A 22581-nucleotide genomic window follows, 5' to 3' on the forward strand; every position below is an offset into this window, starting at 1 on the left:
CCACATACAACGGTCTGCTTTCTGCTTTTGATATTTCAATACACTGAGTAAGAACAAACAAGTTATCATCCAAACGCCTACCTATTCTGAAGCCATTCTGAAGCTCTGCCAAAGTGTCATTATTCTCTGCCCATGCTTGAAACTTTAATTTGATTGCCTGCATTGCTAGCCTGTATATTACCGATGTAATGGTCAACGGTCTATACGAGTGAATTCTGTCTTTCTCCCCCTTACCTTTATAAATTAAATTCATTCTACTTTGTCGCCAACTGTCTGGTATTCGTCTATCTTTTAAAGTTTTTTCCACTGCTTTCACCAGAGCTTCCTTACTTTTTGGTCCTAGTTCATTTATCAGCCTAACGGGAACCTCGTCTAGCCCTGTGGCTGTGCGCTTAGGAATTTTCTCTTCCGCTTTCTTCCAGTTTAAATTTGTCAGCACCAGCTCCTTTTCCACTTGGGTCTCTTTCATGCTCTTTTTTTCATGAAGTAAAACCTCGTCATTGCCTTGGAAAGGTTCGGCTGTTGATTTTCGGATGTAAATTATTGCCGCTTCTCCTTCCAGTCTGTTTTCATCTTCGTCTAGGATATGTTGTTGTATTGTTGTTGACTTCTTGCCTAATAATTTTATGTGGTTCCAAAATATTCTAGGTGCGGCCTTCTTTTTCTCACGTATTTCTGACAACCAACGTTCACTTTCACCTTTTAATTTTGCTTGCACTAGTATTTAAACCATAGACTTTTTCTCCCGGTACATTTCCCATTTACTGGTTACTTCATCCTGTGGCAACTGCGCCTTCTTTGCCTGCCTGTGCTCTCGAGATGCTTTCTGTCGTTCGGCGATCGCTTCTCGTATCTCCTTGTTCCACCAGCTTTTCGGTTTCTTTTTTCCTTTCCAACGAACATGTTGTTTCTCTTTCCGTATTTCTGTCGTTATTGTTAAGTCAATGCCCGAGACAGGCGCCTCTGGCGGAAAACGACAGAAGTGTGGCGTCGCGGTTGTTCGTTTGTTTGACATGCTGCACAGATGCTGTTCCGTTTCCATTCAGTAGAACTAGCATTCGCGCAACGTAGTGCTTGAAATGTTCTCTTCATTTATTGTCGAGCATCATCCATATCTTACTGCACCTGTATAAGTACGCTTGGTGGCCACTTTTACGTGATCATCTGTCTTGCTGAGCCATGAGCGCCGAGGCCGGAGATGGCGATGGTCCGCAGAGTTCACTAGAACCTCCGGACAATCCCGCTTGTCCGAAATCCATACCTTTGTGCAGTCTTGTGGAAGACGGCCTCTACCTCGGTGGACGAGACGCTGCTGAAGACGAGGAATTGATTCACGGTTTCGGCATCACTCACGTTCTTACGGTGGACACGTATCGGCTCAAATTTGAGGGAAATGTCGTCTGCTTGTACCTGTACGCCGAAGACAGGGCCGAAGAGGACTTGCTTAGTCGCTTTCATGAGGCCTGTGAATTCATCGAAAAGGGACAACAGAACGGCGCGTGCTTAGTGCACTGGTGAGTTGATCGCTTGTTTATTGCGCGCACGTTACCACGTGGTGTCGGCGTAACTGTGTACATTGTGCTCGTTCCAGTCGCTTTGGTGTATCGAGGAGTGCGACATTGGTGGCCGCTCATCTCATGCGAAAATATGCCTTAGATTATGCTGAAGCGCTGCACAAACTGAAGGAAAGGCGTGCCTGCATTGGGTATGTGACTACCCCTCCTCCACCACTGCCTTCTGTGGAGGGAACGTGCATGCTTACTTTCTTTTAATTCAGAGAATGTCAGAGGTGGCTTGTCCAAATTTCCAATCTGTGCTTGATGTTGTATAGTGTACGGGCGCTCTGCTATTTGGATATCTTTAAACAACTAGTCAATAGTACTGTGCAATATCATTAGGTTAAGCACTCTTCACAACATAATTTTCTCTGTGAATAATTGTTTTTTTAGTGTCACGTAACAAACAGGAAAAAAAGAAACTGTTCTGCCATCACATCAGGTTATGAGCAGTGCTGAGAGTAACAGCAGCAAAGTAGTGTGGCTACACAAGAATAAAATCACTGTGAGAGAATAACATGGAAATGCATGGCTGTACAATGAAACATTAGTTTGTGAACAACTGGTACATGTGCCCTTCCCTAAGCAGTATGTTGTGTAATCTGAACCACACCATTCATTGTGTCAGTGGATTAGAAATATACACTGCAACTCGTGAACTGCAGCTTTGATCATGTTTCCTTTTTGACCGACTGTATGTACGGGCTGCTGTTGCTGCTGTCCAGCCACAATAGCCTTTCACACTGATCATTGCCCTGACATTCACACTGCAAGTCCACTGAGTTGTTGCATTCACTTGTTTGGAAGGTGTCAACACAAGTTAGTCTGTGTAGCAATGTACCTCCAGGTAGAGTGCCTGCACTCCTTGCAATGCACCTAAGTCAAGTGGAAAGGGCAGCAGTATTCAAACAGTACCTGGCTGATGCTAACTATATCTTTATACTGTGTGCATAGGTGTCACACAGGGCTTTTATCCTTGGTGCTGTTATATTCATGGCAGCGATAAAATGGTGTGGTTCTATGTCTCTTCTTTGTCAGAAAGAATATATTCAACATGAAGACCATTTAGACAATGATTCTGTAAGCCATGAACCCCTTCTATGCCTTGGATGAGCTGGGTTCGTCCACATGTTTCTGATAAAAACAGCCAAGAATGAACTCTGCTTGTCAACGGTATAACATGCGGTATAACAGGCGTAACATGCAAAAAATTCTGGGGTTTTATGTGCCAAAACCAGCAACATGATTATGAGGCACACCGTAGTCTGGGACTCCGGGTTAATTTTGACCATCTAGGATTCTTTAACATGCACCTAGTGCACGATACACAGCCATTTTCACATTTTGCCCCCATCTAAATACGTCTGGGGTTCGATCCCCCTCCGTCAAGCTTAGCAGTGCAATCTCAAAGCCACTACGCCACCACAGCAGGTAGTTTAACATGCATTCTTTAGAAATCTGCCTTGAGCACACACCTTTTGTGAAATGCCACACCCACTTTATTAGTAACATTTAATGTTTAGATACAGCACACAAGTAGCAAATAGCAGCAAACTTGGAACAGCAGAAACTGACAAGCAGTACATTGTTTTTAGATAAAAGTGACTTTTTCAGTTACTTTGCTGTTGCCAAATTTGCAGGTACCCCTCTGGTATATGGTGTCTTGCACTGCCACAACCATATATGATTATGTAATGAAAAACTTCAGTTGATTGAGAGAGACTTGTCTGTGGCTCTCCAGCGCAGCATCACTTACAGCCTCTAGAGTCGCTTTAGAATATGAGCTGCTTCTCTCTGTTGTGATTATGTGAAATTTATGTGTACTGTATGCATGTGCGTGTGCCTTACTCACGGATTGTATGATTGCTAGCATTGCTTGCATTTTATTCTGTAGACCAAATGCAGGCTTTGTGGCTCAGCTGAAGCTTTTCCAAAAAATGGGGTACAAAGTAGACAAGGCAGACCTGCAATTCAAGCTCTTTCTCTTGGAGCGGCTTTCTCATTTGGCAAAGAAAGGTAGGTTGCTTAGTGTTGACTCTAAGCATTCGTATTAAAATCGCCAGTTTCAAAATGTTTCAAATAGTCTTTTGTGGCACTGTCTGTACTGACATGATCAAGAGTTGTTAAACAAGGGATGTCTTAGGCTGGAGCCAATGTTTTGCTGAGGGGATTTGTCTTCATTGAGGTGAAGGCAAGTCCCTTTGTCGAAACGTCGGCTCCATAGTGATATCCCTTGTTTGGCCATTGTTGATCACCTCAAGTCTCCATCTTTCAGTGAGACCTCTGTCTTGTTTGGATGTCTGTACTGACATTGTTCACATATGGCAGAAGCTTTCACAACTGTTCTGAGGAAAAGTGATAACACTGCTTCATTTAGTTTTTATATTTTCTGCATTTTATGATTCCAGTTGCTCAGATTAAAGTTTTCCTTATCTGAGTCTCGTTATGAAGTAACTCGGACAGCAGTTTCTGCATGTTACAGTTTCCTGATTAACTAATGTACATGGTTTTCTGCTCTTAGGGGAAGTATCTAATTAATATGTGTGTAATATTTAATGTTGGCCACTTCTTTTCCATGAAGTCGAAGAAAGGAAATTTAATCAGTCTGAACACTAATGGAGGTGTTACTCCTAAGGCAGGATGGCACTGCACGTCTAACTTGCCAAATTGATTTGCTGACGAGATCTCTGCAAAGAATTGATTTTTGTTGGAAATACTGATTGAATGCACAGATTTGCTTGCATATACAGTAAACTCTCAGTTGTACGAACGTCGGTTTATCGAATATTTCAGAATAACGAACATTTTAAAGATCCCCGGCAGTTTTCTTATAGATTCTATGCAAAAATGTTTCACTTAAACGAATTTCGGAACAGTCAATATTTCAGTTTAACGAACTCGCTCAGAGGACCAAGGCTTATTTTTAACGAAGTTTTGCGCCCTGCACTGCAGGCGCAACCAATGCCCGCCCTCATCAAACCGCTGCTCCACCGGCAATGTAACGTCGCTGGCGCTACAGCGCCCTTGGGGCAAAGCGGCGGCACGGAAAACGAACGGCAACGAGGCATGGCCTCCGAGATCGCCCGCGCAAAATGAGCAAGCGTGTAATCTCGGAGGCCATGAATAAAGTAACATCGCTGGCGCTTACAACGCCGCCAGAGCAAAGCTGCGATCTGTCACACCACAAACCACGTGGTGTGTTTTTTTCCGACCGGCTAGTCGTGGCATTGTCGACCGTCTCTTTCTTTCCAGTCTCGTCGGTTCCGCGTGTGGACACAAAGGCAGCATTATAACTGTTATGCACCTTGTACTTGATATGTACAAATTCCATTTCACACAGTTCTAACACTATGGATGCCATGTCTTTTGCTCCATGAATTGCACTTTAAACTTTTGACTCTTTATGCCATGTCTTATGTAGGTCTAGTGAATATTCAGTTTAGTGAACTTTCAGTTAAGTGAACTATTTCCTTTGGTCCCTTGAAGTTCACTCAAGTGAGAGTTCACTGTATAAACATTTTATTTTATGTGCTGCATAATAGTGTCTCCCTTGTTAATTGAGGATCTCCTCTGTTGCAGCTGGCTCATTTTATGCTGTACCATGTGAAGTGAAGAGCTTCTGGACTGATCAAGACAAGTCTAGTGGGGAATGCTTGAGGTGCAGGAAATGTAGGTCAGTATTTACAGCCGCAAAGCAGCAGGGCCGTGCTGCGTACAGTGTTCTACGTTCTTTTGTGGCTATGGATACGTGCAGTAGATGTGCATGATGTAATAGGTTGGTTTTAAATCAGTCATTTGACATTGCGAACAATGCTTCCTCCATCCATTTGTTTTTCACAAAGTGAACCTGTTCTGGCAGTCAATGTGCTACCTAATGCATGACCAAAGCACATGGACGTGCAGTAGGTGACAATAATTTGCAGTTTGTATCATCTTTCTAATATTAACAGTGCAGGCTGTCAGGAATAAGCCAGTGCAGAGAACTGGCTTAATTCTCTACAATCTCTGCAAACTCCTCGTGTAGCCTTGCTGTATCACTTGGTTATTGAAATAAATCAGACAAGTAAAACCATGCAGCTCTTGGTACCACAAAGGCAATCAATCAAATAAGTCCATCCCCATCCTTTTCGTCTCCCATGTCTGCTGATGATTATTGTAGGACTTATTGTCCAGAACAAATGCATTGGATGCAATTTGAGACACACGAATGATTTATAAAAGGCTTTTGCCATAGCTACTAAAAATTGGAAGTACCTGTACATATCTTTCTTGCTATGCTGGGTGTTTCAGAAAACACCTAACTTTTTTTTAAATAAGGTGAAGTTGAGAAAATCAGTGATTTCCTCTAGCTTGCTTTTACTGCAATAGTGTACAAAATAAAATGACTTGAGGTAGCGATTGGATGAGTAACTATAAAAAGAAAAATTAAAGTAACATTTTAATCGACAGTGTAAGCCAATCGGTCCTAGGTCAAGACTCAAAGCAAGTCTCCATAGTTGCAAAGCCTCAAAGAACTTCTAGAATTGTACAAGGCTGACATTGATAATTTCCGTGGAGTAACAAATTCCGGTGAATTTCACCCAAAAGACCAAAACTGAAATGCTGAAGGACACAACTGTCATGCCCCCAGCGGATGCTCATGAGTGACCGTGACTGTTTCTACATTACTGTCTGGCAAGCATAAAGTGAGAGAGAGCATGGCTTGATCAAGCTTCTTGCTCATGCTTACCTAATGATAGGAGGAAACAGTCTTGTCACTCATGAGCATCTGCCATGACACAATAGTTGTGCTCATTGGCACTTAAGTTTCAGGCTTCTGGGCGACATTTACCAGGATTCATTACTCCACAGGAATTAGCTTTTAAAACTCTGGAAGTGGTTATGAACTCTTCGGACAGTGGGCTTAAGAGTCTCACACGAAGATTGATTGTTTTGGTTTAAAAATTTGTCTATTACAAGTACATACAGCGTGAACAGATGAGAAGGAGATAGGATGCAGCGGTGCTTGGCAACTGTAATGTTTTCCATTGTATTAGCTAGATATGGGAAGTGAAATAAAGTAAGCCAGAGTGAACAAACAATGATGTGAAAATGAAGGAAAGCACACGGGACAAAATGAGGAGCAGATTTTTACGTGTCAAGTGCGCGAGTGCCATGATCGGAGTGGGTCAGCCATGCAAAGAGGACGACGAGACACTGCAGTGGTTGCACAAGCACACTGAAGAAATAATTTGAACAACAACTGCAAGCCAGGAGAGAGAAAAAAGAAAAGAAAAGAAACCGGGAAACGTGGAACAAGCCTGCATGGAGGAAGGAGTTCGGCAGTGCTCTAGGCGCAGGAGTGAAGTCATCAGGCCTGTGCTTCGTGCCTTCTACTGGACCAGTGTGACCTTCCAGAGGCGTCGTCATCGCATTCTCCTCATCGCACGCAGGAAGGTGCTGATCGACGTGGGAGAAATGAAGCCCATTCACCGGGAGCAGAGCACCATTGTACTTGGTGTCCGGCGTCGAGACCTCTACCGTGCCAAGGCCACCTGCCCATGTTCCCATTGTCGCAACCGGACTTACTCCTGTGTCACTGGGACCCGGTTGTTTGCCTCAGGGTGACCAGAATTTTTCTTCAGCAGTGCCTGTCTTCAGCACCGCTTCCAAGCTCCGAGCGCTTCCTACGTCGCCACCTTTAGTTCATCTCGCAGCTCCACTGCAGACCATGAAACTGTAGACCCCTTTCTTTGGAGACTTAATTCTTCTCGGTGGGTTTGTTTAGTTTGTAGAGCTTTTTTTCTTTTTGTGCTGGATTTTCTTTAATGAATGATTTGCGGTATGGAGCAATGATTAATTAATTGAAAGAACCTCATCACACAGATATATGTGCAAAAGGAGTGGAAGGTCACTTTTAATCCTTTTCTTCTTGTTAGATTTGCACTGCCCATCAAAAAAAAAAAAAAAAAAATTCGCAGTGGAACCATCCTTGGGGTTGATATCTTTGTAAGCGATAGTGTGCGCATTACGACAAGAGATGCGCTGCAGATTTCTGTGGTGAACGCGTCCCTCAGCCACCATGGGGGACCTTGCAGAGAAAGCGAAATTTTTATTCAGCATTAAAACGCGTTGAATTGCAAGACACAATGGGCTTGACCTTGTAGAAACATGCAGCGAATTTCAGCTATGAACGCATCCTCTAACTTCTATCTCCATCGTCAGCCAGAACATGCATGCACTCACTTTTTATGAGTAAGTAGCTGCTATGCAATGCACCTGTAGGCTTATGCCTCAGGCGCGAAGGAAAGAGGCAGCTGACCTAAATTGACATCGGAATAGAACTGCGAGCCGTGGCTTAGCGTACCATTGCCAAGCGCCTTCTTTATTTTCTTCTCTTGCGGGCGTGCTCTATCCGGGTTCTCGGCGCCTCCCGACGAAGGGTGCTACACACCTATCACGCCAAGCATCTCAAAGCACTCACCAGCATGAGGGAAATTAGTAAAGATATTTTATTCCGCCTTCTTAGGCATGTGTTCACGGCCTAATGGTTTGAACATCCAGCTTATGTGCTGTGGAAACCGAGTTCGAAACTGTTGAGTAATAATGTAGACCATCGCATTTGTTGATCTGCAGTGCAGTGAGGAAAGTATCAAAGGCGATAATTGGGTGGGTAGAACAGGCATATAACGCACATATAATTACAACTGCACTCTTACACAGATCCAAACACATGCACATGTGTAGCTGCCATTGTCGTTTTTCACCACAGAAAGCAACCATCAGAATTTTATTATATATAAAGAAAGCATGATTTGTTGAGACATTTCTTTACTCAATGTTATAGCTGGAGGACCAGCATTTATCAAGATAGGGCATACGAGGTTGCATGAGGGTCCTGTTTATACAATTTCAGCTGTGGACAACGCCAGAATGCAGCATCAGTCAGGTTTGAGACTGTAAAGTAAAGGTAGAAGAAAGTGCTTACGAAGGTAACCAAAAAGGTGGAAGAAAAGAGAAAAAAATTATCAAAGGAAGAAAATTAAAAGAAAAGAAAGACAAGGGTCAAGCAACCATTGCCTTCATGTAATGTGACTTTGAGTTCAAGGAACATGAAGCATGAGAGTGTTGCACTATGGCTAACAGCCACAGTTAGGGGACACAAAGGGGAGAGCGGGAGTGGGGCCTGTTTTTCCAATGTAGCATGGTATGCATGGGCGCTATGCGTTGTGTAAGCTTCATTGTATGGGGAGTTTCTCTCTATTTTTGTTGACCACGACCCTATGAAGCTAGTGGGCAATTAAGCCAAGGAAAGCACAGAGGTAACTAGCCGTGGTTGAAACTGAAATGTAGAAAATAATGCAGAAAATGGGAAATGAAGGTGGATGAAAAGCTATCTTGTCGCTGGTGGGGACCGTACCTACAACCTTCTCATTACGCATGCGATGCACTACCAATTGTGCTACAGTGATGACCATTAATTCGTTCACTGACTTAGGTATTTATGCTGTCTTTTCGTCCACTCTCATTTCCCCTTTTCTTCTTTATTTTCTGTATTTCAATTTCAACCACAGCTAATTACCCCTATGCTTTTCTTGGCTTCATTGCCTGCTGTCTTTATATGGTCGTGATTATATGTGTATATATATATCCCGTCGATATCATGTACACAGTGTCAGTGTTTGTTCGGGCACATACCCAGTGACCCAAGTTGTCTACTAGGCCAGACAGCAGCTGGCAGCAAGTTTTCTATTTGGACATATACCCAGTGGCCAAGGTTGTCTGCTCGGCAAGGCCGCAGCCAACGCATACCTAGTGACCCGACTTGACTCTCCGCCCGTAAACGGCCAGAAACATGTAAACTGCCAATTGAGAAGAGCCAAAAAAAAAAGCTATCTTCAAAAACATCCAGGAAGGTGTAGCATCCACACCCAAAAAGCCTGTCTCTTTCTAGTTAATGTAACCTTCCGAGTGAGGACGTTGCTCTGACTCTGTGCATTAGAACATTTTGTATTACATACATGAACTGGGATATACCAGGACGTGAGTTCCTTAGCATGTCCTGAATGTCAGTGGTATTCCTGAAGGACCAGTAACTTTGGGAGTCTCTGCTGTGGAAGATTTTAAGGCCATATTGGTTTTGCCTTTTACGCATCTTATGTTGTAGTGTGGTGTGCTGTTTATTTGGATGTTTCTAATCACAGACCAAATGGTGTTTGTGCCTGTGCATAGGTAATTCGGCATGTGTGGTTATTATCATTTCAGGTTTACACTCTGCTTCACATCGAAGATTGTGCCTCACACACCAGGCTACAGCATTGCCTGGTGGGACACTCGCTGGAAGGAGCCGGAAGAGAGGCTTTGCCAAACAAGCATCTTTGTTGAGCCAACAGCCTGGCTCTTCAACCAAGCAAGGGCACTCCAAGGAAGGGTAGGCCCCGTAGCATTTTCTTTCAGAACAAGCGCTTCAATACTAGCTCACTCTATGGTTTGTGTTAGTTAAAAACTTTTACTGAAACATTTTACCTTATACCCCTGTCACACAGGCACTCAAAAGCCTTTTGAGCAAAAACACATATCTCAAAAAATAGTTTCGCCCACAGACACATGACAGGGGACAATCTCTTTTTCAGAAGCGGTCTTTTCTGGAAGCCGAGTTCGTCGATCTCTTTTACGGCAGAAAAAGAGTAGCCTTGAAACCAGTGGGTCCCAGCAGTTATCATATATTAAAGTAAATAAGCAAATGTGTCTTCTTCTGTTACATAGGCTCATAATAAAAATAATCTTGTCTCGCCGAAGGTGTAGTAAATCCAGTAATGCTCATTTTCTTCTGTACTCTTGTAAGTAGGTCGAACAGGTCAGGGATGTCGCGTGATGACGCTTACAAACCTGTGCCGCGTGGACAAGACGTTAACATTTCTTAATCAGGTGTTGTTAAATTTATTTGAAAAGTGTGTAATAAACTGAGTTTTCACTTTATATATCGAGATACATCAGTTTATTTCGGCTGATTTTGTTTCAAACGCCAGCACCACGCTTTCGGTAGCATGTCCAGAAGGAAACACTAAAAAGAGATCATCGGTGCCATGTGTCTGCTGTGCAATACCTCTTCATTAAAAAGTCTTTCAACTTGGTGAAAGACCGCTTATGTAAAAGAGTTTTTGCATGCTCATGTGACAGAGGTATTACACTGACTGTAGCAAAGCTCCAGTGATACAGGTCTTATGTTCCTGGTTGTGGTAGCCATCTTAATATAGAGGTTAAATCTACAAATATTTTTGCTTTATGATTGTTTTCAAGAGTAAAGTTATAAGTGTTATGATTGATAAGCTTGATGTTATCATTTTCATTTATCGTTATTACGATAATCCTCCTTTCCTGCTTTCCTACCTTCCAGAATTGCGTAAGTGGGGTCAACTCGAGTATGAGTCAACGTAGGCATGTCGTGACACTTATTTATTCTAATGGTAAACAAGTTTATTCTAACAGTAAATGAAAAATGGTATAACAGTCATTGTGGGTTGGTGATTATGGTTCTATTTAATGAGATATGGGGTTGTATAATGCAATGATTTTATTCCCTTGTTGTTCCTTCTTGTGCTTTGTCAGCATAGATGGTTGGTCAAATTTTTCGTCAATTAATGATTAATCATTGATCATTTTAGCCTTTAATCGATTCATCTAAATTTTTGCCAGGCACTTTAGTAAGGTTAAAACACAGTTATCTACTTTTGTAGTACCCTATTTTAATGTTTGAGAGGTTTGAAACAAGTTTGAAACACGAGTGTATAACATTTAATGAAGCATAATCTTTAATTTCTTAAACTAAGTACAGTTGGCACTAGCGGCTTTTGAAAAGATAAACAATATATGTTAAAAAGTTGTCACTTAGTGAATTGAATGAGATACATGGCATTAGTGAATCCATGTATAGTACAGTTAAACAATAAATAAGAGAAATGGCAAACGTGAAATGTGAAGTCCAACTAAGGTATGCATGAAATTCTAATATGCACAGGGTATAAGAAAATCACTGGTTTAGGATTTTTAACCGCATGCTTCTCTACAGAGTGAAGCAATGTCAGTTAACTGAGATGTTTGGGTGAAACCGACACTTCCTTTAAATGGCCACACAACCAGCTTGCGAGAATGGATGCTCGGACGCTATAGGTTTGCTGGAATCAACATGAACTCCATCACTATCTCATGAACATGCTACAAACCGGCATGTACACTGTGCCACGTCTTTAGTGGACTGGGAGTGGCACGGCGATCAACAACTTTGCTATAGTATGCCTTGAATTGCGAGGGCTTCGGGTGGTGTAGTGATGTGTGCGGTGTGGGGAAGAGAGCAGAAGCGCTCGGCGTTGCATCACTCGGAACTCGGAAAAGCAGTCAACAGTCGCGCGCTCCACAGCAGCACAGTCACTGCTCGTGCGCCGCCATTCCAGTATCATTTCAATATTTTCGCGCCACTCCTGTCAAACTCTCAAAAACGATGAATCAAACAGGTCTAATCAATTGAGTCAATTAAACAAAAGGGGTACATCATTTAAGATTAATCGTGTTATGGGATACATTTAATTGATTAATCATTCATTGAAATTGCCAACCCTATTTGTCAGTGGTCCGAGTGGCGCTCTGCCCACATTATTAGTGGGATCAACTGGCTGTGAACAATGGAAGATAGGAAAGGAATAGAATCGAGTGAAAAGAATTCTTACATTATACCAGCCCTGTATTTGACTCTACAGGGCTTTCAGAAACCAGGTGCCTATAATAATGGCATCAACTATGCTGAAAAGTTTTACTGCGAATCTGTTAAGGGAAGTTCTGCAACGGCTTTCATGCAGCGGTCAAGGCCGCGTGTGACAGCGTTGTCGATATCAAATGTAAATGCAACGCAACGTGTGTCGGAGCCCTGAATTTGCTTTAAAGCATAATTATCGATGATAATAAAATAAAATATGGCTATAATATATAAACATGTATGGATAGACAACAACTTATTTGCACAGTTTTTTTGGCCCAGTTATCTGTAATTATTGTTCCTTACATTGCGGTTTTCCGGCTCCATGTTTAAGATCTTTGTGCGGCTGTAGCAGTGAAAGCTGACAGTATTGCATTGCAGCACAGCCGACGTGGGAGCCATGTTTGAGCAAGGCCATGAGCCAACACACAGACTCCGAAGGAGTCTCTTTGTTGGTTCATGATTTTTCGAAGGGTAGGAGAACTCACTTATACAGCTTCAATGTCTTTGATGTAACAGTTGTCAAATTGGCATACATCTGTGAAGGATTTTTTTGTTAACATCAACAGTGCCAGTTGTGTGATCTGCCAGAATAGATACCCATAATTGTTGACAGCAGTGAGCCTCCTTGCCGGTCTTGTTAAGACGTGTTTACAAGCCCACTCATTTCTGCATCTTCCAGTGTTCTCAATGTATCTCTTGCCATGTATTGAAGACTCTTTTACATGACGCTAATGGTGCAAGCCCTTCGTATGTCTTATACCCATGTAGCAGAGAAGAGCTTCGGTGGCCAGGTTATAAAGCTCCTCAAACCAGGCTATGTATCTGCCTTCTGTGTTGGTAGCTGTCATTGAAATGGATTTTTAAAAAGCAAAAGGCTGGCAACAAAGAAACAATGCATGAGCCAACATAGTGAAACAAAAAACTGGAAGTGGTGCCTTACATTCATAAGGCTCGCTTCCCATAGCCTTAAAAAGGTGGTGCAGCATTATGGCATTGCTGCTGTCTTTACTGGCCCCTGTAAACTGCCACATATGCACGCATTTTCTCAGGCAGGAACAGGAAAGTGCCCTGCAAAAAGAAGCATGCGAAGTCTTATGTAACTTGCCCCATTGGCTTACTGTACGGGATTTCCCTTATCATGCGGCAAGAGATACGTTGGGCAAACAGAATGGTGCGTAAATGATTGGGCTCGATAGCACAGCCTCTCAATTATAAATAAGACATTTGCTCATTTGCCGATGGGCTGCACTAAGTGCTCTTGCACCCCACAGTTTCACACTATCAAAAATACTCGGATGAAGTAGGGACACAATGGTTTGAGAATTTCTTATCACATTCGACAAAGTGGTTCGTAATGCATTAGTAGACAGATTTCCACCTGCACTGACAATCCACCATTGCATCTGCACATGTATGAATAGCTAAGTTATATATATATATATGCATGTGTGCTTTCCGAATAAAGAACTAGTCGCATTCACTGCAGAGTAATTTGCATATTACAACCGTTTGTAAGTGGCTGCCATAAGTGGTTGTCCTGTGCATGATTTGGACAGGTGTGGTTATATAGTGTGCTTGCTGGTTTAGTGCATGTTCGGATATGCTCACCTTATCATTTAGTGTTCTTCTGTCCACGATGCAGTTAACCTGTCCAAATTGTCATGGCAAGCTAGGAAACTACAATTGGTCAGGTGAGGGTCTGCAATTGCATTTTTTTTAATTTCTTTTTTCTTCTCTCTCTCTCTTTTTTAGTGCACACTACACTTGAGCAGATATTTCAGTTAGGATAGGCTTTTATGATGTATTCACTTAAAATACGATTGCATTCTGTGGAGGAAAGGTTGGTGTACATTTCAGTGAATATGAGTATGACAGACATCTTATAATTAGGTACGCTTCTGTGACCTTGTTTAATGTTTAGTTACCAAGTATTGTTTACATTGTTATGTGAATGAGCTCATAGTGCCAGCCTCATTGTTCCTGCTCGAAGCCAGAAATTTTAATTCAGTTATCTTGCTCTTCGGCACATGAACAGTCAGCATTGCAAGAAATAGACAGTTTTAGTTTAGCATTTGCAGCCAAATATAAACATGTTACATACATAAAGAAATAGCGTTGTCATCATTGCGCATGCTCTGAACATTATTGGGATTCTGTGGTTTACGTGCACTATGATAATGTACGTTATTTGGAGAGTTTAACGTTCGTTATGTTTATGGACGCAAAGAAATAGCATTGTCGAACATCATGGCGTCACCCATGGCTCCCGCTTCAACATGAATTCTCGTGGTGGCTACGCTCTCACTCACGTTCATCAGCAGTATATTGAAATGAGCTATCGCTTTCTCTAAACTCACCTTAAACATTATTTATCAGCGCATATCACATCCGATTTCTGAATTCATCCGGCGATTCCGGCCCCCGTAGGTCTAATGAGACACGTCCGCGTGGCGACAACCAGAGAGTTTCCTACAAAAATTACTAGAGGGAACTCAGGCGCTGCAGTCATTGTCATAACATGGGAATGATGGGAAATACATGGATTTGTCTGATCTTCGTGCTTGTGGATTCAGACGTTCTTGTGGCTTTGTATATTACGCTATATAAATCTTATTGTCGTATATTTAAGTGCAATCTATATTCTTCGAAGTGCAGAAGACGCCGGGAACGCATACAAATGCTATTAATTGCAACGATTGAGCTTGTCCAGGTGGCCAAATCGAAATGCGGCAAGCGTCTCACGGCACTGGCATGCCCGCGATAAATTCATAAGGGCGGTTCATTCGCTTGTCGATACATGTGTCCGTGGCTTAATGGCTTCACTATCAGGCTTCTGTGCTAGAGTTCCTGTGTTCGAATCCTGTCGTCAGACAATTTTAATGATGTTTATTTAATGATTTATTACGCAATACACTGTTGAAAATGACAAGTTTACCAAGTCACAAAGCTGTTTGAAGCCAAAAGGACGAAGTTTAGGTAAATCCATGTACTTCCCATAATTCCCATGCGTGGACAACCGCTCCCATAGCAGCTCCCATAGACACTAGCGCCAGAGTTCGCTCTAGTAATTTTTGTAGGAAACTCTATGGCAACAACAGGATGGTTGCTGATGGATTGTCTTTGCTTGGATAGATTTGGCACGAGGCACCAGATGGCACCCTGTTTTCTAACACCTTCCTTACGTTTGCATTCCCATATGGTAAACTAAAGTCTTGAAAAGACGCGCACTGTAACATCCTGTAAAGATGCTTACGTTTAATGTACGTGGGGCGACAAACGCTATTCTAAAACTGTCTAATAACTGACATAAATCTAAGCCTGGTAAAGTCACAGCTTTGCACATGTTTTAGGAAAAGTCCTCAATGAGGAACATATTTAAGATGTTTAATTCAGTTCTGTTAAATTTGTGGTGTAACACACCCATTGTGTCTCCCAGCTGTTGTTGAAGCTGTTACCTGTCGTGTTCTTGCCATCACAGGGCTGTATTGTGAGTGTGGAGCTTGTGCACAGCCAGGCTTTCATATCACGCCAAGTAAAGTGGACAGGGCTGTTGGTGCATCAGAGCCTGTCAAAGCCTACCTGCGGCACAGACACAGGCCTGCCACGAGTGAGTGTGGGCCCGCTTACAGTCGCCTAGAGGAAGAGCCTGACGACAGAGAGACCGACCCCCCGTCCACCTATAAAAGCCTGCAAGATGAGCCTGACAGTGGTAATGTGGAGCTCATATCTGCCTGCTGTCAGTTGGAGAAGCAGCCGGAATGCGACAGCAGTGAGCAAGTCTGTGCCTGCAGTCAACTCGAAGATGAACAGCATGAGGTGCACAGCTTTGAAAGTGCATTGGTCGCTAACTTACATGAGTCAAACGAGGAGCAACACGATGGTAGAGGAGGGGAGCATCCAAGAACAAACTAGGCAGCATCTCAAAGCATTAATTTGTTGAAAGGACAAGGCAGCAAGGATTGGCACAGGAAAGAAGGCCTATGGGCATTGTAAACAGTTCTTCTATGAAGCTTTTTTTTTCTACCACATTGTTTTGTGGTTTCTACCCTTAACTGACAATTTCTGTAAATGAAAAATGCATGAAATACTGTTGTATGAGACTATGAATGTTATGAACTGACTAGCTGCTAAGTTAGCAGAAATCACGCATGTGAGAGCATCCTCTTCTTTTCATTTTTGGTCATAAGTAGGCTTTGCATTTTGCTCAGAAAAATGAAGGTCAACATTCCATTACCATCACTTTTTTTATTTTTGACTCAAGTCACAGATGATGTTAAGCCCAACTCCAGCCTGTCTTGGAAAGGCCAGAAATAATTTCCTGTGTTGACATTGCTTATATCAGTACACACTGGCTGTCACATGGTCAGTGTTCCGTGACAAATGTTCCACCTATGCTGAGATTCATGTGATAACTGCCAGGCAAGTGAAAGTTTTCAGCAAAGCAATGATGGGGTAGTGAATGACTTGCTGACTTGCATGTGATGGAGTGAATATAGAGTTGTTTGCATGAGTTTTTCTGTTTTGAATGTGCCAGTAAAGCAGAAGTGTTTAATCAAGCAGCAGGAATCATGATCAATACATGCTCAAAAATGAGGTTAAGTGATATAAGAGAGTACATGTACTTTTATTTATTTTATCATCATGCTTTGTGCATGCTCTCATTGCATGTAAATGCAGTTCTTTGCACCTTCAAGTCCAGATTTAGCCCTTCAGATCTAGTCCCTTGTTCTGATAGTGACATAACCTCACGGGGTGAGCAGTTGCAATGCCTGTGAACAACGGAGCAACATCCCATGGCTCTCCAATAGTGTCAGCGACTGTACAAGACTGTTGCATCATAAGATTTGACTGTGTAAGGCTACGATGCGTTAATACTTTCATGCTCTTTATGACCTACAATGCAACAGCGCCAGTGGAACATGTTGTAGTTCATAGGAAAGTGATGTGCTGTAATCGCATCACATCACACATCACTTTATTACTTTAAAGACCCCCAATATGGGGGTATTACATAAGGGGTGGGTACAGGAATAAGTAATCATATATACAAAAAAAAATTATTGGTTAAATATGGCAGTTATAGAATCGGAAAATATAGATCGACAGGTGGTTGCAGTGACGTCGTGTGGAAGGCCATTCCAGTCTATGGCTGAGCAAGAAAGGAATGGTGCAGCGAACGTTGTAGTATGAGCACGTGGACAGGCAAATTGCAGGGGATGACCAATGCGGAGTGAAATTCGTACCAGAGAGCTGATGTAGGGCAGAATACGAAGTGAGCTGAAAAAAAAAACAACTTATGGAACAAGCACATACTGGCGATTCAATGACGAAAAACAAGATTTGTTAAACCGGATTTCACTTTTAAAGATGATATCCTGGTACTGTATGAATAGCATGAATGAATTAATCTAGTGGCTCGATTGTGTAGTTATTCTAGTGAAGTTATCAGACAAATTTGGTTAGGGCTCCAGATAGGGGATGCATATTCTACTTTTGTTCGTACCAGGGACGTGTATGCCAGAAGTTTCACGTTCGGCTTAAAAAAACCAAGGCTTCTGTTAGCTGATGATAGTATGTTTGTGACATGCGCATTCCAAGTTAGGTCTTCGCACAAGGTTACGCCCGCGTAATTGTAAGAACTGGTTAATTCCACTGCAACGCCAGGATTAAGTAATGCATAACAATGCACAATTGCAAAGACTGCAGGGAAGCCATCTGATATCACATAGTACATTCATCACTTGCTGATACCACTGGGCAACACATTGACTGTTGAAGTAAGCTCAGTTGTTGTTCATACTGCATGGCAAAAGTGCACTCGCAAAGCATGGGGCACAAACTACCAATGACATGGCACTTTGCAACCTCTAATACATTGCTTTACCAGCTGGTAAGCCATGTGTTCAGTGCCATTAAAAAGAAGGCAGTGTATAGGGACAACCTATTGGTGCAGCTTCGCATCATGAGAAGGTTTTAAATAAAAATGACCTGCTGCTCATGGAAATTTGTAGATGAAACTGTGTCACGTGAAACTGAACAGATGATTTAATGTTTACACTCTTCATTTTTTGCATCTTTTTACAATGCTTGCATTCACTATTACATTTCTTTATACTCAGTAATAATGCTCAGCACAAAACAAGTTACATCTAGAAAGCAGAGCAGAACAAGGGTGCAAACTACAATATTGCGAAGTGCACTCGGGTTGAGCCGTCATCTTGCGAATAACGGTGCTCAATAACCACCACATAAGTTCATTTCTCAGTGAGAATGTGAATAGGCGCTAGTTAAAGACATAATTATACATTATATTTAGTGGTAGGGACATAAAGTGTAAACCTTGGATTAAACAGGTGTTTGACAAAGTATTCATTAACTTTGTTTGCTGGCTTCATTTGCAAGTTAAGCTGCTGGCCGCATTCAGGTGCCAAGGCAGCTTGTTACGTGCATATATTGAGGGTACAAGAGCAAACAAAAAAGTTCACAAAACAACATTTTAATGTTAGTAAACTGATAACATAAGCACAAAATATCAGTGAAGCTATATAATGTGTGGAAAGCAAACGAAAATGACATACATAAAGTGTGCAAGGCAGCAAATTTTCAAATGTGTGCAAGCATTTTCGTTTTTAATACAAATTGACCACTTCTCATTCCATTTCTGCTCAGCTGGAAAATTAAAACAATATTTCCAATAATCGTGAAGGGCTGAATGAGCAGGCACCCACCATGACAGCTTAGTGGCTATGACATACTTTTGCTAAGCATGTGGCTTGACACCTTGCTTTAGTGGCTGCATTGCAAATCAGGTGGAATTTCAAAAAATGCTCATGTATAGAGCTTGGGAAACACATTTAAGGAACCTCAGGCTGTCAAAATCAATATGGAGCTGTACACTGCAGCATCTCTCATGCACAGCAGGTGTAATTGCAGGTGTACTGCATTACTGGGGTCTGTATCGTGTATCATTATCGTCAAAATACAGGTCTATTACCTGAACCTGTGTTCCAAGTGAAACCATATTTCCTATTGCAGGAAGATTCATTATTGTATAGATTACCATAAACAGGAAGCAATTACTAAACTGGTATTCGTTTGTATAATTAATTGGGCCTGACCTAATAAGGAATGTTTGAGTTTTAGGCTGCCTACAGGTTATTATCTTGAATTATGCAAAGCAATGGCCGTGTTCTTCTGGTGGTTACCTCCATGTTTGCATCACAGGGTGTGTAGTTTTAGTCTATGTTATCTCTGAGTGATAAGGGCACACTGCTTAGACTTGAGAGCACTCCTTTTTCTACCTGTAGATACTTACTCATTATTTAAATTTATTTGTTTTCATTATTTCTTTGTCATATAACCAGTTAAGCTTACCACGTTGCATCTAGGCATTTGCTGTTTGTCTTTTATTGCATTGATGACCTTCCTCACATTATTTATTTCCAACCTATTTGAATACACCTTTGTTTAGATTTCGCAGTAGACAACCTTAGGAGCTTTGGAAGATAAGAAAGTGAGCTTTTACCCTTTTGCCCATTCCATCCATAGTTCTCAACTTTTTACAAATAGATGTTTAATATTCAATTCTGTATTCGGAGTCATTTGTTCTTAAATATTTATATTCAACTTTAGTTGCAAGATTACTCGTAATAAAGTGCCCATCATTCAGTGTAAGTGCCCCAAGTTTCTAAAATTAAAATGATATCCATGCTCTAAATCAGTTTTAGCACATCTTGTGCTCTGATTAAAAGAGCTGAATAACCTGTCATGTTGGTGCTGGCCACTAGAGCCACTTAGATCATACAGAAGGTGTGGCTGTGTTCTTAACTATAGTAGCTTAGAACCTCTGGCCAAGCACTAGCTCTGCTTACTGAGCTACTTTATCTGGCATGCTGTGTGAAAAAAAGAAAAGTTTCCATATACCACTGCAAGATTTTCTTTTTATTTGATGGCAGGTAACCTTGCTTCACTACAAAAATAAATAAGAATATCTGTTTTTGTTTGCATTGTGATAACTGATATACTGGCTATGTGCACTGGAAATTCTAATGCATTAGTAGATATAACCTGTACGATGTTAGGGAAAAAGTCATTGGGAAAGACATCTTCATGAAGTTTCTGTTGAGTTGACACATCACAATAGTTTGAATGTGAAGATGTCATCATTGCATGTAATCTAGTGATGTGGTTACTTTGCTTCAGAGACAGATTTGAGCTTTTGTGAACTGTGCAATACAAGGGTGGGCTGATAAGTCTTGAGCTTTACTGAAAGAGAAGTCATTGTAATTTTCCACTTATCCAAAATATTCTCTCTGAAAGTCAGGACAATGAATGTTCAGCTTTTCTTGGCCTTTAGGAAAAGCAATTGTGGTTGGCATGAAACCATTTATCTGCAGCATCTATCACTTGTTCACAGATGGGAAAATGTGTGCCTTTGAAGTGTTCCTAAAGGTTAGGAAAAAGATGGTAATCACAGGGTCTGGCAAGTAAGGGAGATATTGCACCTAGTCAAAGATGACGTCAACCAGTTTTCTGCTTCGTGATGGAGGCTTTGTGCAGCAGTGCATCATCATGCAGAAGTAACAGCCTAGCTTGACAATTGTCCTCGAGGCTTCTTGTCAGATCCTGCCTGACTCTGTCAAACAGTGATGAATAATGAACTGCTTTGTGTGTTATCTTCCAGATGGTCCATGAAAACATTTCCATCCTTGTCCCAAAACGCGGATGTAATCACCTTTTCAGTGGATATTTGCTCTAGGAATTGCTTTGGACGAGGGGAACCCAAATGTTTCCACTCTTTCGACTGTTTGGTCTTGAAATTGTACAAATATAACCGTGTCTGATCCATTATGAGCAGCCTACACTAACATTGCCTTTATCATCTTCAAAATGGTGGAGAATGGCCTGAGTTGACATGCGTTCATATGTTTCTGGTCAGCACTGAGGCATTTGGGGATCACTTGGTTGTAACCATCATGTCCAGCACATCAGTGAATATCTAGCCTATGCGCTGTCGTGACAAATTAAGGGCCACTACTATGTGTTTAGCTGAGGTCCTTCTGTTTTCCGAAACCATTTCATGAACAGGGTCCATATTTGCCCCAGAGGTCGCTTTCACAAGTCTCGCAGGACATTCTTCATCTTCTATGCTGATGTGGCCTGTACAAAATATAGCCACCCATCTTTTTTTACTATAGCATATGTTGCTCAGTCTCAAAAATCTCCTTTGCAGAATTTCCTCTTGCTTAGAGAAATTTGATCACTGGCACTCTTTACGAGTAAAATGCACCGTGATTAACACCATCTTCTTTTCAGAAGTGAAAAGTTAAGAAAAAAATGGCTTAAAGGGTAAAATTTGCAATAGTTATGCAACATAATATATTATGCAAGATATTAAGATATTATGCAAGATAATATATATTTTAATGTAACACCGAAATTTTTTTATTAGACAAGGGGATAATGGTAAGGCTCATGATTTATCAAATCTCCCTCGTATATCTGTTATCTTTATATTTCTTGTTTTGTCAGCTATGCTTCATTCTTATGGGGGGGGGGGGGGGGGGGAGGGCATCATTTTTTACAGGTTTTTTCCTTGGTACATTATTGTTAAGGGATACTGAATTCTCTAGTCAGAAAACACTTGTGTGCACAAACAATGTAAAAAGCTGGCTAAGGTAGAAAGCTTTCTTGTGTGTTTTATTGATAGTAGATGCACTGTTAAGTTTTCAAGGAAAAGGTAAATGCTTGCTCCTTGCTGCTTCAGTGTAGTACTCTCAATTCTGTCTCGAGCATTTTCAACATGAATGCCATGTTGCCAAGAGCCTAACAGTGAATTGTCACACAAATGCCAGCATGTGTGCAGCTGATTGTAGCAACTGTGGAACTGAGAGCTCTGCACAAGGATGTGAAAGTTGTGCCAGAATTTTATAGAGAATGTTAAAAAAGATTACCACTTTCATGACGATGTGAAGGTGACAAGCGGCAACCTATCACTCCTTGCCACTTTCAACTATTTTCTCATCTTTTTCTCTCATACCATAAATAAAATACAGAAAGCACAATGAAATGCTTTATATTTACAGTCCATCTCCTTTTGTTTACACTACACAGGTACACTTTATCTGCGTAAAGCTAAGGCTGCATGCACAGGCATCACTGTTTGAGCAGACTTGCCGTAGCAGGTTCTTAGAGCCCCTCACCAGGCCCCATTGCAAATTTTGGTTATACACTGGAAGTTGAACGCACGGTCCAGGGAGTGTTTCACGAAAAAAATTTTTCAAACTGGTTGAT

At 41.6% G+C, this 22581-nt stretch overlaps 1 protein-coding gene across 1 annotated transcript; it reads left to right on the forward strand.

The window, feature by feature from the left end:
* The first annotated feature begins 965 nt into the window (after positions 1-965).
* LOC126548116 (dual specificity protein phosphatase 12-like) lies at positions 966-22372 on the forward strand. Its single transcript, XM_050196229.3, has 7 exons — positions 966-1514; positions 1592-1705; positions 3451-3572; positions 5136-5229; positions 9801-9966; positions 13931-13979; positions 15767-22372. Exons 1-7 carry the CDS (start codon positions 1180-1182, stop codon positions 16198-16200), a joined length of 1314 nt encoding a protein of 437 aa, XP_050052186.2. The 5' UTR covers positions 966-1179; the 3' UTR covers positions 16201-22372.
* The last annotated feature ends 209 nt before the right edge of the window (positions 22373-22581 follow it).

The sequence above is a fragment of the Dermacentor andersoni genome, chromosome 1, assembly GCF_023375885.2.
Source record: "Dermacentor andersoni chromosome 1, qqDerAnde1_hic_scaffold, whole genome shotgun sequence".
NCBI lineage: Eukaryota > Metazoa > Arthropoda > Arachnida > Ixodida > Ixodidae > Dermacentor > Dermacentor andersoni.